The sequence below is a fragment of the Neoarius graeffei genome, chromosome 20 (assembly GCF_027579695.1).
Source record: "Neoarius graeffei isolate fNeoGra1 chromosome 20, fNeoGra1.pri, whole genome shotgun sequence".
Lineage (NCBI taxonomy): Eukaryota > Metazoa > Chordata > Actinopteri > Siluriformes > Ariidae > Neoarius > Neoarius graeffei.
In genome coordinates, this window is record NC_083588.1 from 62,095,672 (window position 1) to 62,112,253 (window position 16,582).

Sequence of the window (16,582 nt, forward strand, 5' to 3'; positions counted from 1 at the left end):
AATAAAGTTCAGTATTATGAAATGTTAATGCAGTTCTTCTGTCGTGCTTGTGTGTGTGTGTGTGTGTGTAGCACACCGTGGAAGTGCTGAGCCTGCTTTCGGATGACGTCGAGACGGACGACGCAGGACCCGGAGAGAACCTGAAGCTTCGACTTAAAGGCATTGAGGAAGAAGAGATCCTGCCCGGCTTCATCCTGTGCACTCCGGAGAACCTCTGTCACTCGGGACGGACCTTCGACGCTCAGGTACAAACAAGTCTGTCCAATTAATTTGCTAATTATCTTTAAAGGCGTGTCATCAGGTATGGTCTACGTCTCAATCAAGCAGAACATATATTACACCGCCCGTTTAAACGACACAAAATGTCCACCCTAGACCTTTAACTATTAATTTGCGTTGTAGCCCCACCCCTTTACACAACACATGGTGCAGTCCATTGCACTCGGAAAGTTCCAATTTGATCCCCCCCTGTGCTTTGGCTCTGAAAAACACGGATTCCCAGAGCGAGGTCAGGATGAGAGAGAACGTATCCTAAGAGATACGAGAGGTCAGGTGTCTCGTTCGTCTTTGCTCCTGAGAATAATCCGTCACGATAGTCTGTTTGTGGTGTTAAACTTTGGGATGAAATCAACAGATTTATGTTATAAATCTAAACTTGAACAAAAACCATTAAAACACCATCTCAGAACAGAAACGATGACAAGTTTTATTGAAGGGAAATTAGTCTGCCGTTAAATGTGTGCTGCTGTGTTATAATGTGAAGGAACTCGGGCAAAACGCATGATGTGCGAGTTGGAATTCTGAGTTAAATTCCATGTCGGGGGGGGGGTTGACTTCCAAGTGCAAATGATTGCCGAAGGAGAGTAAACCGTGACTGCCGGGCACAAAAAAGTTTCGGGTTGCCCTTCTCAGAAGCTTCTGAGTAGCGAGTTGCCATTTTTGATGCTGTTGATGCTGTGAAAAATCTGCGGATTCGATTGCAAAAATACCATTTTTGTAAATTGTGTAATTTTGCAAAAAAAAAAAATGTAGGGGGTACTCTGCTAATGGTTGGGGACTGTAATCATTGACGAGTACATTGTTGACTGGGGGGATCTAACGCCAGGTGTCTGTGTTTTACAACATCGTACTAGTTATATACACGACATCGTAGACCGTTTTATGACACAGCGCCATTTCTTTCTTACCGTTTTCAGGTTACGCTTTTCAAACACGTGTTGACAATATAGCTTGCGATTAAGTGATAAAAGGTTTGTGTTTTTTTTTTTTTTTGGTGTGGCTGTGTCGCGGAGAGACATTGTACAGACGGAGGATGACTGTAATGACAACGTGAAAAAAGTCGACAAGGAAAACGTTATCAAGAATCCGGTGGAATTGGCGGTAGCTGGAATTTAAAATCGGAAACGAATGTCTTCATGAACACATCCGAAAGATCAAGGAACCAGGCATCAGGCCATCAGGATGTAAAATACAGATCAGGAGGACGAACACGCTCGGTCGATCATGTGCAGGGAAAGAAATGCGCAGAACTGGTGAAATTAAAGCTGTCAAATTACAGATTACCAGGTGTTTATAGCTTTTCCTATTTGTCTGTTGATCATGCGTGATACTTTTTAGTAAATGTTTTAGTGTTATTTTTAATTTGCCACGTTGATCATGTAAATGCATTTAGCATGATGGCCTTGGCATGATCTCTCTCTCACACACACACACACACACACACACACACACACACACACACAGATATATAGACCCCTTTCACTGACGTCACCCGAAACCGGAAGTAAACAGACCCTGCGCCATTTTGGAAGACCAACAAACTCGTGATTAGGGGGAAATAACGGCAGCGGTATGTGAACCCACGAGAATAAAGTGGAGTGGCAAACGACTTAAACAAACAAATCTGAGCTGTTTTATTTATGATTTATTGGCCCAACAGTAGACTTGAAAGAAACCTGTGAGAGACTTGGCAAAAAACTGTGGATATAATGGATAAGTCTGTGCATGATCTGCGGACACTTTGAGGTAAGCAAACGCAAGAAATTCAGATTTAAAACATGCTAAATTGGCCCCAAGTTGATAACTGTATGAGGAGCAAGCCTCCCAGACTTCTACAATTTAATAATAATAATAATAATAATAATAATTTAGGATGGTTTGGGGCTTGCTCGCTGCTGCCAGGTTGGTTGTTGAGTAGCCTGACTTTTTTTTTTTTTCTTGCGTGTGGTATCATTGTTGACGCGAGGTTGTTTTTTGAACATGCCAATGTGGACACGATTTCCCCTGATGAGTTATGACTTCAGACGCGATGCGTGTGGAGGTGTGGAGTCCGTGTGATATGTGCGTAAGATAGGCTTCTCATGTGTTTGGAGATCCGCGCTCTGAGACAAGCGCAAGGCTTCTCATGTGTTTGGAGATCCGCGCTCCGAGACAAGCGCAAGCGCCCCCCCAAGGGAAAAAAAAGGGACCCCCCGAAAATATCGGCATAGTTCGAACACTGAGTGTAGGCACTGGGTGTAAACAACAAATAGTTTACAATGTCTGGGTAGCAAACAGATGGCAAAATTGGTGTCCGGTCCTCCTTATGTTTCCATTCTACCTTGCCGCGAGTCTTATCATATGGGTCAAACCCATCAATCACAGCCAGTTTCTCCACATACCGTGCCCTTTCTGCAGCTGGTGATGTACTCACATAACCAGAATTATCATCCATCGTGTCACTTCACTCTCGCTTGTACTTTGTTTTATATTGTGAGTGCATGTACTTGGTCTTCCAATATGGCGCCTAACAAAATCTCGCGGCGCGGTGACATCATGTGAAAGGGGTCTATAGTGTAAGTTGTCCTCGGATTTTACTTTTTCCATTTCACGGCCCTGATTCTGTCAGAGGCCACGACGGAAAGAGAATCTCAGGTGTGTTGTGTTGAAAATGACCCCTCTCTCTCTCTCTTAGCAAACAGTTTTCTTGTTAAAGGTGACATGATGGAAAAACTCAATTTTTTTTATTTCTTGTGCACATATTTGGGGATCTGAGGTGAAACTCTGAAACAAGACACCCAGTCAGTTCCTTTTGTTCTGCCCGTTTCAGAAAATGTGTCCTTTAACAAGTTGCCCAGTTTTGGCTCCACCTTTCTACGTCATAAGGGGCGTATACTAGAATTATCCCGCCTGCTCATCTGAATATCTCCACTCGTCACTTGAGAACTGCCTTTACAAATGAATATTCATGGTGAAAGTGCTACCTGATTGGCTCGTGGAAGAGGGGGGTGGGGTAAGGTGAAGTGAGCAGTGGCTCGTTATGACTTAAAGGAACAGTGACTCAAATCAGCCATTTTGAAACAGGGCTGTTTAAAGGAGAACTGAAGGCAAATTTTTTTATCATCAAAATTCTGTTTATCTCATTTTATTAAATATCGGAATGCATTTTTGAGAGCTATTTTGTCACTGCTGTAGCGAGTTATGAGTGTTTGATATATTACAGAGCATATTTCAGTCCATATGTCAAAGCAATGTCCGTAAACGAGATTCGTTGAGACCTGTGCGAGACATTGTAGGACGGAAGTAAAACCGTAAAGTAAAGTCACCAACATCTGCCAACGTTGTGAAAAGATGCGTGCGCCCTCTTTCGAATGCTGATGTAATCGAGCCGAAAGATGTCCGTGTCTGAAATCGCTCCCTACTCACTATATAGTGTGGACGCCATTTTGTAGTGCTGTCCGAAACCTTAGTGAGGATTATGTTGGAAATACGCTCAGTATAATATGTATTTATTATTTTGAAAACCCACCAGCCGCCTGATCTGGCACGTTTTAATTGTGTGCCAGTAATGACGTAAACACCAGCGCGACGGACTCGTCCTTATCCCGTCGTCTTTCCAACTCTTCTCTATTCCACATTGGTTTGAAGTCGTATGGAATAATCTCCATCACTGATGAAGCTGGCAAATCTCGAAATTAATCTAAATTGGAATGATATGGCGATCTGGCCGCTGTGTAAACAGTTTTCAAAATGGCGGCGCCGACACTAAACATTTGAAGTCTTGAACAAGTTTTGTGAAGATCGCGCAGATAAGCGACGCCTGCTGTGGACCAAACGAGCTACATTCAACATGGCTAAAAACCGAACAGGCAGATAAGTGTAATATAATATGCCGATACGAGTCACGATATACGGTTAATAAAACCGAAAACGTAATTGAATAACACGTTAATTAAGAAATAAAGCAAGTTTAAAAATGACTTCAGTTCCTCTTTTAGACAGAGTGATGAGGGAGCTGTGAGGCTTTATCCTTGTGGTATTTTGACCAAAGCATGCCGCAGACATTTCGTTGACACCTCAGGGAATTGTGTTAACTTCGGGGGAGGGGTATCATACGTCACCTTTATGGCTCGGTGCTCAGCTAGGTGAGCGCACAAGATGAGAGCTAGCGGAGCAGCAGTCACGTAAACAAAAACAGTGAAATTGGACTGTGGGAATGGTGAGCTGGCATCGTAATTTGGGTTTTATCAAAGTAAGTGCATTATGTAAAGTCCGTATCCTGTGTCCTTTCATTTATTTTTGTATGTGCATGTTTTAAAGCTTTTTTTTTTTTTCCCTCCTTTTTCTTTTCAGATTGTCATCATTGAACACAAGTCCATCATCTGCCCGGGCTACAACGCAGTCCTGCACATTCACACCTGCATTGAGGAAGTTCAGATCACGGTAAAAAAAAAAAAAAGCAGTACAGGTTCTCAAATGAAGTTAAGTACAGGCAGAATTTCAGTTAGGGCTGTGCGATGTCCCCTTAATTGGCATCGACGATGTTTACAGTGCAAACATCGTGATGGAAGATCATATCGTGGGCGGAGGGGGATTTTAATACCACATTATTAAATATTATTATTATTAAAAGTATTAGATAGTCATCCGAGGCTTTGGCACGTAAAGAAAAAAAAGCGCTAGGTGATGTGGAATATTTGGCCTTGATAATGTGGTCCAGCTGCAACATGATGCCCTATATGTCAGCTACCGTACATTATGTGGACCGAGAGTGGGCAATGCAGTCCAAATGCCTGCAAACGAGTTCCATGCCAGAGACACATTCAGCGGACAATTTAGAAGACGCATTGCGCGAGACACTTGCGGAATGGAAAATAGAGGAGAAAAAGATCGCCTGTATAACAACGGGGCGAATATTGTCACAGCCATCAGGCAATTGAAATGGCCGTGGTTAAGTTGTTTTGGGCACAATTTGAACCTGGCCATAACCAACTCGCTTGCGCAACAGAGGGCCAGTACAGACCGAGCGTTTGGAGTTTGCCGAGCAGTCAACACTGTGTTTGCGCACAGCTGGCTTCGGAGAAATGAGCTGCGCAAAGCGCAGGTGGAAATGAACCTCCCCGAGCACTCACTGATCACGGCAAGATATTAATCTGCTCTAACAATGAAAGACTAGTATTCAAACTATGAGAAGAAACTACACTTAAGCTATTACTCACTGTTTATTTACACCATATCAATTGAAGATGCGTTTCGGCCTTTAGTGCGCACTTGAACGCGCTAATTTTTCCAGTTTATTAGTGTTTGGATTATTGCACCAGCTTTTAAAATCATGATTTAATATTGTTTTTATTTTTTACTGTCTTTACATTTGTCAGAATCACCTTCATTCTTCCATTTGGTTTGACATTATGGCTTAGAGTGGACCATTCTGTGTCTGAAAGTAGGCTTGTTTACCAGATTAAAGTTATTTGACTTCTGCCGAAGTCTGCGCTTCACTGCCGTTTGATAAGGTGCAATATTTCCCGACTGAAGTCGTTAATAGTGGCTATTTGTTTGAACAACATGACAAATTTTACATTAAAAGTATAGTGTAGGCTAAAAAATGAAGTCAAAATTTATTATTAGTAGCATACTGTATTTGTGTAACCACATGTTATGTTCACTAGCACGTCCCTGCACCATAGCCTACGTGAACAAGCGGTAATAGGATATTACTTTATAATGATTTATATAATTATGTATTTATATATAATTATATGTTATATAGTATATTTATATATTAAACAAAACTAACTAACTAAACTAACAAAAAACTAACTTTTTAGGTTAAATAGGCCCAGATGATACCGTATATGCATGTTTATGACAGGAGGGGGCGTGGTATCACGATGGTGGCTCTCCATCGTGATGGATGACCACCATCGTCGATGGACGATGTCATCGTCTATCGGCACAGCCCTAATTTCAGTGCTTGTGTTTTGTGCAGGCCTTAATTTGTTTGGTGGACAAAAAGACGGGTGAGAAGAGCAAGACGCGACCTCGCTTCGTCAAACAGGACCAAGTGTGCATCGCTCGCCTCCGAACCGCCGGGACCATCTGCCTCGAGACATTCAAAGACTTCCCTCAGATGGGCCGATTCACCCTGAGGGACGAAGGTTGGTACTGCGTGTGTGTAGCGTATACACGGTACACTCGCCAGCCACTTTATCAGGAACACTTGCGCGACTATCCAATCATCAGTGCAGTGTGAGATGATTACGCAGGTACAGGTCAAGAGCTTCAGCTTGACGCTCGCATCAAAGATCATAATGAGGAGAAATTTGATCTCTGTGGTATTTTCACTCAAAACACAAAACATGAGTTTTATAGAAACGAAGCTAAAATACTTGCGCCATTAAATTTGGAGGCGGAGTCTGCGCAATATGGACTTTCTGCTGCTGTCATAGAGATGAGTTAGTCAGGTACGCCTGGTCCTTTTGACAGGCCCCGCCCCATTCTCCTAATGTAAAGTGGTAGAAGGGAGCAAACCAATATGGGCTCATTCTCTTTACATCCATTCAGAGAGCTTAAATCACTTCAGCTGGAGATATTTCATTAATACAGATGCGTCTCGGAAGAACGTGTATCGCATGAACTGGAAATTCACTGACGTTCCTGTGATTGTTACCCGTTCATCATTTGGGACAAGTGGCTATTCCGGGCTCACTGTAAACTAACTAGCCGACTTAAATCCTTGATATCCTAACGTTATTGGATGTATTCGGGTACATGTTCACTGATGAACAAATGGCTTTTGCACAAATTTCAATAGTTTTCTGGCCGGATGTCGTTAATACCGATGTATTGTTGTCAAGGTCGCTATATGGCTGGGTAGCTAGCGTAATTAAACTAGCCTTGTTTAAAACGAAGCCCCTTGTATAGGTGACTTGCAACCACGTGATCAAAATGTGCTACGTCATGAGCGTCCGCCACGATGGTGGATAAACAAAGCAACTCGGATGGCAGCCGCTGAAAGCGTGTCTGTAAACAATAATAAGTTAAATTTATATAGCGCCTTTTTTTTTTTTTTTTTTTTGGGCTTTTTCACCTTTATTGGATAGGATAGTGTAGAGACAGGAAACGAGCGGGAGAGAGAGACGGGGAGGGATCAGGAAATGACCTCGGGTTGGAATCGAACCCGGGTCCCCGGATCCACGGCATGGCGCCCCATCCACCCGAGCCACGGCGCCCCCTATATAGCGCCTTTCAAGAAACCCAAGGACGCTTTACAATTATAGACAAGGAAAAAAAAATTAAAAAAAAGTCCACCAAGTAGGGGTCAGGATGTAATTCCCGTGGTGTAGCAGCCACAGCCCCACCAAAAGGCGCACGAAAACGAGTCCCACATCTCCAGCACCACCGCCGTGACGCTGTCAACAACATCGCTCGAACACCACGCCATGGATCCACAAAGCGAGCAGAGAAGCTCCGCCACGCAGAGCGCTGGTGTGTCCCAAACCGCCTGCACAGCCGCCACGACACCACCGAGCAACATCGCTCGGAACATCATGTCAAACACTAAAGTGCAGAGCGCTGGACAACCACGATGTAAAATGAGCAACAGGCTCACTGCAGTCCACAGCTGGGAGCGCAGGCATCACCCACGGCGAACCAAGGCCTGGAGGGAACCGACGCCCAAAACTGGGTCCAGAGCTACACCACAACCGGCGGACAAAACACTCAAACATCATCAAACTACACAAACACACAGAAAAAATGAATAAATAAATAAAATGAAAATAGAAAAATAAAATAAAAAAAAAGCTCTGGTGAGAAGCGGCAGCCAGAACGCTGAACAATGCTGAATTTTCTCAGTATTGCCAAGATTTGAACGCTTGAGTGAAGATTTGATACAAAGAGAAGATGGATATGTGTGGGTTTTGACCCATATGATTTAAAAAAAAGTCAGACTTTTCTGAAGATGATTTGCTTCTACCAACCATCGAGTACCCAGATATCGCGTTCTATCTGGTTTGGCTGCCGAAGAATCAAGTCTGACCTTGGATGAAGCATAGCCCGTTTTCTGAGTGGGTGCCCAGTCTGGATTGTTTCTATCGTATAATTTTGCTAACACTCCTAGAAGCGAAATGGTAATACACGTGTTAAAATTATACCAACGACTGAGTGAACCACGACAAGAGAGAACGAGGGTTATGTATATAACCGCGGTTCTATGAGTTTCGGATGACCGCCAGAGGCGGTGCTTTCAGCACATGGATATCCATCACACGAACGTGCAGGTCGAGTAATAGTAACAACAAAGTCACGTGTGACCTGGGTGACGTCACCCCGTGACCCCGGCATAAAAGACCGGTAAACCCAGGAAGTGACCTCTTGGCAAATCTTCTCGTGTACACTCCGAGTGACTGCCAAGCTCTGGCGGTCATCCGAAACTCATAGAACCGCGGTTATATACATAACCCTCGTTCTATTTCGTTTCTACTGACCGCCAGAGGCGGTGCTTTCAGCACATGGATGACTAATACCAACCAGGTCATGAGGAGTGCCTACCCGTACCCAGTGCTGCTGCGACGGGCCTGGAATGACAGCCGTCGCCACAGGATTATGTGGGACGACATTAAGACGGTAAAACCTGGTGAAGGTGCAGCTGGAAGCCCAGGAGGCTGCGCTGCATATGTCTGAAAGGGGCACGCCCTTCAGTGATGCCCATGAGGCTACCACGCCCCGTGCAGAGTGCGCCCTGGCAGCCGGAGGAATCGGGAAGCCACTGTGCCTGTAGGCATGTAACATGGCCTCGACTATCCACTTGGATAGCCTCTGCTTAGAGAGCGCCAGACCCCTCGACGGTCCTGTGTGGCACAGAACAGGGCGTCACTCCTACGGAAGCCCTCTGTACGCGACACGTACACCCTGAGGGCGCGAACTGGGCACAAAAGTTCCGACCTCTCACCATGGCCCGCCTCGAACGCCGCAAGGCTAAGGGGCTGGTTGACGAAGGTAGCAGAGAGGGTCTTTGGGAGGAAAGAGGGGTTAGGCCACAGGGTGACCCCACTGTCGCCGGAGTGCCACTGCAGGCACTCCCCACTGACTGACAGCGCGTGTAGTTCCCCGACGCGCCTCATCGATGTAATGGCCAGAAGAAAAGCAGTCTTCAGGAAGAGCCATGAAATGTCTGCCGTGAGCAGGGGCTCAGAACGGTGCGTCGCAGAGAGCCTGCAGCACCAATGAAGGTCCCATGTGGGTACCCGGCTCCGTCGGGGGGGTCTCAACCGGAGAGCACCCTTCAAGAAACGTGCCACCAAGGCGTGGGACCCCACGGTCCTTCCCCCAACTCTGGCATGCTGAGCAGAGATGGCAGCTGCATAGACCTTGATGGTGGCAGGGATAAGACCCTTATCAAAGCAGAGACTGGCGGAACAGTCAAATGGTCGGCAGGGGGCAGCATGTAGGCTCCTCCCCCCGAGTTAAGCACCAGTTGGAGAAAAGCCTCCATCTGTTGGCATAGAGGGCATTGGTGGGGGGTGCCCGAGAGCTTGCAATGGTATTGACCACTGCCGGCTCACAAGGACCTCGCAGGGGGTCCGGCCCTTCAGCGGCCATACCCAGAGCTGCAGACGGGCTGGATCCGGGTGCCAGATCTGCCCTCCCAGCTGTGATAGCAGGTCAGTCCCCACTGGCAGGCACCAGGGGTCGCCGTTCAGAAGTTGCAGCAACTTGGGAACCACACTCTGCCCGGCCACCGGGGGGGGCGACAAGCAGCAGCCCGTGGTGGTCCATCGCAACCCTGTGTAGGGTTGGCACGATCAGCAGCAGAGGGGGGGAGGCATACAGCAGTTGCCTCGGCCAAGCATGCGCCAGCGCATCCTGGCCCAGGGGACTGGGGCCATGGAGGCTGAACCACAGAGGGCAGTATGTCGACTCCTGGCAGGCAAAGAGGTCCACCTCTGCCCTGCCAAAACGTTCCCAGATGGCGAGAACCACCGCTGGGTTGAATCTCTATTCCCCGGGATCGGGGTCCTGGCGGGACAGCAGATCTGCTGCCCTGTTGGCAGTGCCTGGCAAGTACATGGCACACAGGCTCAAGAGATGTCGATGGGCCCATCGCAGAAGTTGGCCAACCACTTCCAAGCACTGGAGGGACTTTGTGCCTCCCTGGTGGTTGATGTGGTACACTACCGTAGCGTTGTCCGTCCGCACCAGAACGTGTCTGCCGGTCAGGCCTAAGAGGAAGTGCTGTAGGCCGAGGAACACAGCCCGTAGCTCCAGCACGTTGATGTGCTGCGCCCGTGCAGCACCGGGTGGAGGTGGAGACCGTTGAACCACCTCTGAAGCGGCATAAGTCCAGAAGTCCCAGCGGGACCAGAGAGGAGGCTGCCGTAAGCATGCCCAGCAGGCGCTGAAAGGTCTTCAGGGCGAGTGACCTACCCCGTCCGAAGCGGCCAAGCAGTAGGCGGATGTTGTGGATCCTGGTCTGGGAGGGAGTTACCATCAACGACCTCGAATCCAGGTGCATGCCCGAGAAAGTCGTCTCCCGGCTGGGCACCAGCGAGCTCTTCTTGTAACTCACCCTGAGCCCCAGCTCTACGACATGCGAGAGCACAGTCGCGATGTTGGTGCGGGCCTGAGCTGCTGACCGTGAACAGACAAGCCAGTCGTCCAGGTAGGGCAGGACACGCAAACCCCTTGCCTGAAGTAGTGCCGATGCCGCTGCCGCACATCCGGTGAACACACGGGGTGCCAGCGGTATCCCAAAGGGCAGAACATTGAACTCGAAAGCCTGGCCCTCGAAGGCAAACCGCAGGAACTGCCTGTGGTGTGGCACAATGGGAGCATGGAAGTAGGCGTCTTTCAGGTCGAAGGTGACAAACCAGTCGCCCGCCTGGATGTGGTGTAAGACATCCACTGTACGCAGCATGCGGAACCTCATGGTCCTCAAGTGGGAATTGAGGGACCTCAGGTTGAGGATCGGGCGGATACCGCCATCCTTCGGAACCAGAAAATACCTGGAGTAGAACCCACCTTGCTGTCTCTGCCTGTCGACGGGAGAGACTGCTCCTTTCTCCAGGAGGGTGGCAATTCCCTGCCGGGGGACGAGGGACTTCCCCGGATGGCTCACGGTGGTGTTTGACCCCATGAAACGTGGTGGACGGCGGCAGAAATGGATGCGGTAACCCTCGGTGAGGGTCACCAGCACCCAGGGGTCAACGCTCTCCAGCTTTGGAGCTGTTCGCTGGAAAAGTGGCCGACCGCCGGCGCGCTGATATCAGCGCCGTCCAGAGCGCCCCCGTCGGTCACCATGGGGGCGACGAGGAGTGGACTGGGTGTAGGGGGCGGCACCGCGGGTCCGGGAGGTGGTGGGGTGGCGAAAGTCATCAACCCGTCTGGTCTCCTGGCGGGTGCGTGGCCGAGACAGAGTCGGTGTGGGCCCCCTGAAGGACTGGGCAGCATTGCCATGGTGGTGGGCCTGGCGGGGGCCAGCGAACTGCTGTTACGCCTAGATGACCTGGGCACTCCGATCCAGGGCTTGCTGAGTGGCTTCGCCAAACAGCTCCCCGGGGACAACAGGGAGAGAGTGCAGCACACGCCGGTCGGGCTCGGCCAGAGGGGACTGTGCCCGCCATATCTGCTGGCGGCCGAGGGTGAGATACGACATCAGCCGGCCCAGTTCCCGCGACGAGTAGGCAAAGGCCTGGAGCCGCGTCACACAGCTCCCGTGATGCCGCGCTCGTCCCCTCCAGCGTCTGGGGGTCCATGACCCCTGGCTGGCAGAAGGGAACTTAAATAGGGCGAGAACGCTCCAAGTAAGTAGCCCAAAATAAACTATCAGGCGGAAATAAAAAATAAACGACCGGGCGAACACACCCGTGGTCGGGAATATTAACAAGGATGGCGCCGTGCGCTACAGAACTGATAAACAGCGGCGAGAAACACCGCTTTAATTTAAATGAATGAAGACCGCTTACCTGAGCGATAACAAACCGGCCTCCAGCAGCGAGGACACGCCTCGGAGGGCTAGTCAGCTAACTCCACCGAGCGAGAGCACTCAGCTTAACGGAGTAACAAACAATACGAATATAACACACAAGACAGCCGGCCCGTGAGCAGGCCGGACCATAGGTAGGGGTGTCCTGCATTGCCGCCAGGGCCCTGCAGCGGGAACACTGCCCCCTGTGGCGGAGGCTGAAGATTCGCCAGCAGGGCCTTCATCTCCTCCAGCTCGGTGGACATCACCTCCACCTTCTGAGCCAAATCGCCCGAGCGCTTCTTTTTCACCTTAAAAGCGAAGACGTGTGGGGGAACCCACGGCGCTTGCTGGGCCCCGCTGCTGCAGCCGACACCGTGTCCTGTCCCCCCGAGGCCCGGGGGATGTCAGACGGAGAATCCAGCCGAGCCAGCCCGGCGGTCCGCGCAGCCACGCCCAGGCACATGCAGTCTGCGCAGGCCATGTCCGTCAGCCCCTGCCGCAGGTGATCAATACCCAGGCATGAGGGGCACTCGCGGTGGCCGTCCTCCGGTTCGAGGGGGACCGGCAGTTGGCGCAGCGAGAGAGAGGTCCATGACGCCTGGCTGGCAGAAGGGAACTTAAAAAATAGGGCGAGAACACCCCAAGTAAGCAGCCCAAAATAAACAATCAGGCGGTAATGAAAAACGACCGGGCGAACACACCCGTGGTCGGGAATATTAACAAGGATAGGCGCCGTGCGCCACAGCACTGATAAGCAGCGGTGAGAAACACCGTTTAATTTAGATGAATGAAAACCGCTTACCTGGGCGACAACAAGCCAGCCTCCAGCGGCGAGGACACCGCCCCGGAGGGCTAGTCAGCTAACTCCACCGAGCGAGAGCGCTCAGCTTAACGGAGTAATCAATACGAATACAACACACAAGGCCGCCGGCCTGTGAGCAGGCCGGAGACAAGGCTACACAAATAAGGCGGTTAATAATATTAACAAAGATAGGCGCAGTGCGCCACAGAACTGATAAACAGCGGCGAGGAACACCGCTTTAAATTAAATAAATGAAAACCGCTTACCTGAATGAGGACAAGCCGGCCTCCAGCGGTGAGGACACCGCCCCGGAGGACTAATCAGCTAACTCCACCGAGCGAGAGCGCTCAGCTTAACGGAGTAACAAACAATACAACACAAGACCGCCGGCCTGTGAGCAGGCCGGAGACAAGGCTACACAAAATAAGGCGGTTAATAATATTAACAAAGATAGGCGCAGTGCGCCACAGAACTGATAAACAGCGGCGAGGAACACCGCTTTAAATTAAATAAATGAAAACCGCTTACCTGAATGAGGACAAGCCGGCCTCCAGCGGTGAGGACACCGCCCCGGAGGACTAATCAGCTAACTCCACCGAGCGAGAGCGCTCAGCTTAACGGAGTAACAAACAATACAACACAAGACCGCCGGCCTGTGAGCAGGCCGGAGACAAGGCTATACAAAATAAGGCGGTTAATAATATTAACAAAGATAGGCGCAGTGCGCCACAGAACTGATAAACAGCGGCGAGGAACACCGCTTTAAATTAAATAAATGAAAACCGCTTACCTGAACGAGGACAAGCCGGCCTCCAGCGGTGAGGACACCGCCCCGGAGGACTAATCAGCTAACTCCACCGAGCGAGAGCGCTCAGCTTAACGGAGTAACAAACAATACAACACAAGACCGCCGGCCTGTGAGCAGGCCGGAGACAAGGCTACACAAAATAAGGCGGTTAATAATATTAACAAAGATAGGCGCAGTGCGCCACAGAACTGATAAACAGCGGCGAGAACCACCGCTTTAAATTAAATGAATGAAAACCGCTTACCTGAATGAAGACAAGCCGGCCTCCAGCGGTGAGGACACCGCCCCGGAGGACTAATCAGCTAACTCCACCGAGCGAGAGCGCTCAGCTTAACGGAGTAATAAATCAATACGAATATAACACACAAGACAGCCGGCCTGTGAACAGGCCGGTGGCGAGGCTACACAAAACAAGGTGGTTAATAATATTAACAAGGATAGGCGCCGAGCGCCGCAGAACTGATAAACAGCGGCGAGAGGAACGCCGCTTTAATTTAAATAATGAAACCCGCTTACCTGAAGCGAAAACAAGCCGGCCTCCAGCGGTGAGGACACCGCCCCGGAGGGCTAATCAGGTAACTCCACCGAGCGAGAGCGCTCAGCTTACGGAGTAATAAATCAATACGAATATAACGACAAGAGTTGGTGGACTTAGCGCAGTTTCTTGGAGGGTGCATAAGCACAGCCCCAACCCTACGGGTAACGAAACTACCTCAGCGCTTTGTCCAAATTTCAACCCAACTCGCAACCTGCAAACGCGAGAAGATGTAAGAGGTCACTTCCTGGGTTTACCGGTCTTTTATGCCGGGGTCACGGGGTGACGTCACCCAGGTCACACGTGACTTTGTTGTTACTATTACTCGACCTGCACGTTCGTGTGATGGATATCCATGTGCTGAAAGCACCGCCTCTGGCGGTCAGTAGAAACGAAATAGAACGCTCATTTTATAGCAAAATTCTAACAACACGAAATAAAATTCTTCCATGATATTATCGAGAGAGCTTTTGAATCTCACCTGAGATAAAATGATCACTGCAAACACGAGCTGTTTTGGTTTTAGTCTCTGTTAGATCAGCCCTGTGGATGTTCAGCCGCGCTCTTCTCCTCTCCGTACTACGTCTCAGAGTTTCCTCACGCTCTTTCCGAATCACGGACGGAATTCTAAAAAATCGGAATGTGTCACGGTCACGAGTCCTGTTGTGACCATGACCATATACAGCACAAAAAGAGATGGCAGAGCTAAAAGAACGCTTAAAGCAGTGGAAAAACAGAGAGAGTTGTGCATGCGGGACTGTTTTGTATGAAATGTTGCTTGACCTCGCGTTTGTATATCCACCAACATGGCCGACATCCGGGTTTCTATTTTGCTTTGACGTCACTCGCAAGTAAGTAAGTTTAATTTGCATAGCACATTTAAACACAGCATACACTGACCAAAGTGCTGTACGGGGTCAGTATTAAAAGACAAATGATCAAAAAGAAAAATAAAAAAATAAAATAAAACTATAATAATAACAATAAGCTGATGGTTAGGGAAAGGCCAAGGAGTAGAGATGGGTTTTTACTAGGACTGTAACGATACACCCAACTCACGATTCGATTCGTATCGCGATTTTTGACCCATGATTCGATACACCCACGATTTTTTAAAAAAATGTTTTTTTAAAGTAGTAAATTTGACTTATTAATATTTACTTACTTACTTACATTAACTATTTAATAACAAATAATTCAGACCACTGCAGAGAATGAGTAATATGTATGCAAAAATGAACAAATGTATATCCAAAGATTGTTTTATTTCTCAAAATAATACTGTTGAGCCGGAAGCGCTGTTTTTTTCGGTTCTGAAAAAGTCATTTTTCCAAATCGTGTAAATCCGTTAAGATTTTTTTTTGGGGGGGGGGGGGGGGTATAGGGGTGGCTCTCTCACTGTCTCACTCTCATAGGGCCAATGATTTTCTGTGATCGCGGAAAACAGATGGAAATTACGGAATTTTTATGGTGAAACATTGCTCGCGTGTCAAAATGTAACTGCCGCAGAAGGCTTCCGCCCAAGCAGACATGCCTTCAGTGTTGCCAGATACTGCTAACGTTTTCCACCCCAAAATATGTTCAAAACCAGCCAAAAGGCGTCTAAAACCGCCCAATCTGGCAACACTGCATGCCTTTCTGGTCAAGTGATTGTGATTGGTTTGTGGCACACCTAGCCAGCCAATGAGCTGCTTGTTTACAGATTCGCTCCCCGCGTCGCAACCAGAATGGCGACTGCTTAAAAGAAATGAATGCTCTGCCAGTGGCGAGTGTGGACGTTGCATGACTCGCAGAAGATTGTCGCAGGTCGGCGAAAAAACGACTTACTAATAGATATAAAAAATAAAAGTAATTTAAGTAAGTTTAAAATGTAATTTAAATAAAAAGTAAAGTATTCATAAATTGAAGTTTGGAAGCACCTCTGTTTTTGGGCTGAGGAGAAGTTTGAAAGGGTGTACCGTGATTCTGCCTTCTTGTATCGCGACACGGATCGTGGCTCTGCATATCGCGATTTCGATACGCATATTGTTACAGCCCTAGTTTTTAGCCTAGATTTAAAGGCAGAGATGGAGGGAGCAGATCTGATGTCCGGTGGGAGCTGATTCCAGAGGCGTGGAGCAGCAACAGAAAAAGCTCTGTCACCTCTCTGCTTCAGCTGCGAGCGAGGTACATGAAGAAGCCCTGTGTTAGAGGATCTTAGAGACCTTTGGA

The 16,582-nt window shown here is 48.6% G+C and overlaps 1 protein-coding gene across 4 annotated transcripts in view; it reads left to right on the plus strand.

Moving 5' to 3' along the window:
• The window catches only part of gspt1l (G1 to S phase transition 1, like), a 60,278-nt gene that overhangs the window by 36,211 nt on the left and 7,485 nt on the right, over nucleotides 1–16,582 (plus strand). For all 4 annotated transcript variants that reach the window (XM_060902147.1, XM_060902148.1, XM_060902149.1 and 1 more), the window contains 3 exons: nucleotides 72–245; nucleotides 4,612–4,701; nucleotides 6,248–6,416. In XM_060902147.1, coding sequence (XP_060758130.1) covers nucleotides 72–245; nucleotides 4,612–4,701; nucleotides 6,248–6,416 — 433 coding nt within the window. The remainder of the gene's footprint in view (nucleotides 1–71; nucleotides 246–4,611; nucleotides 4,702–6,247; nucleotides 6,417–16,582) is intronic.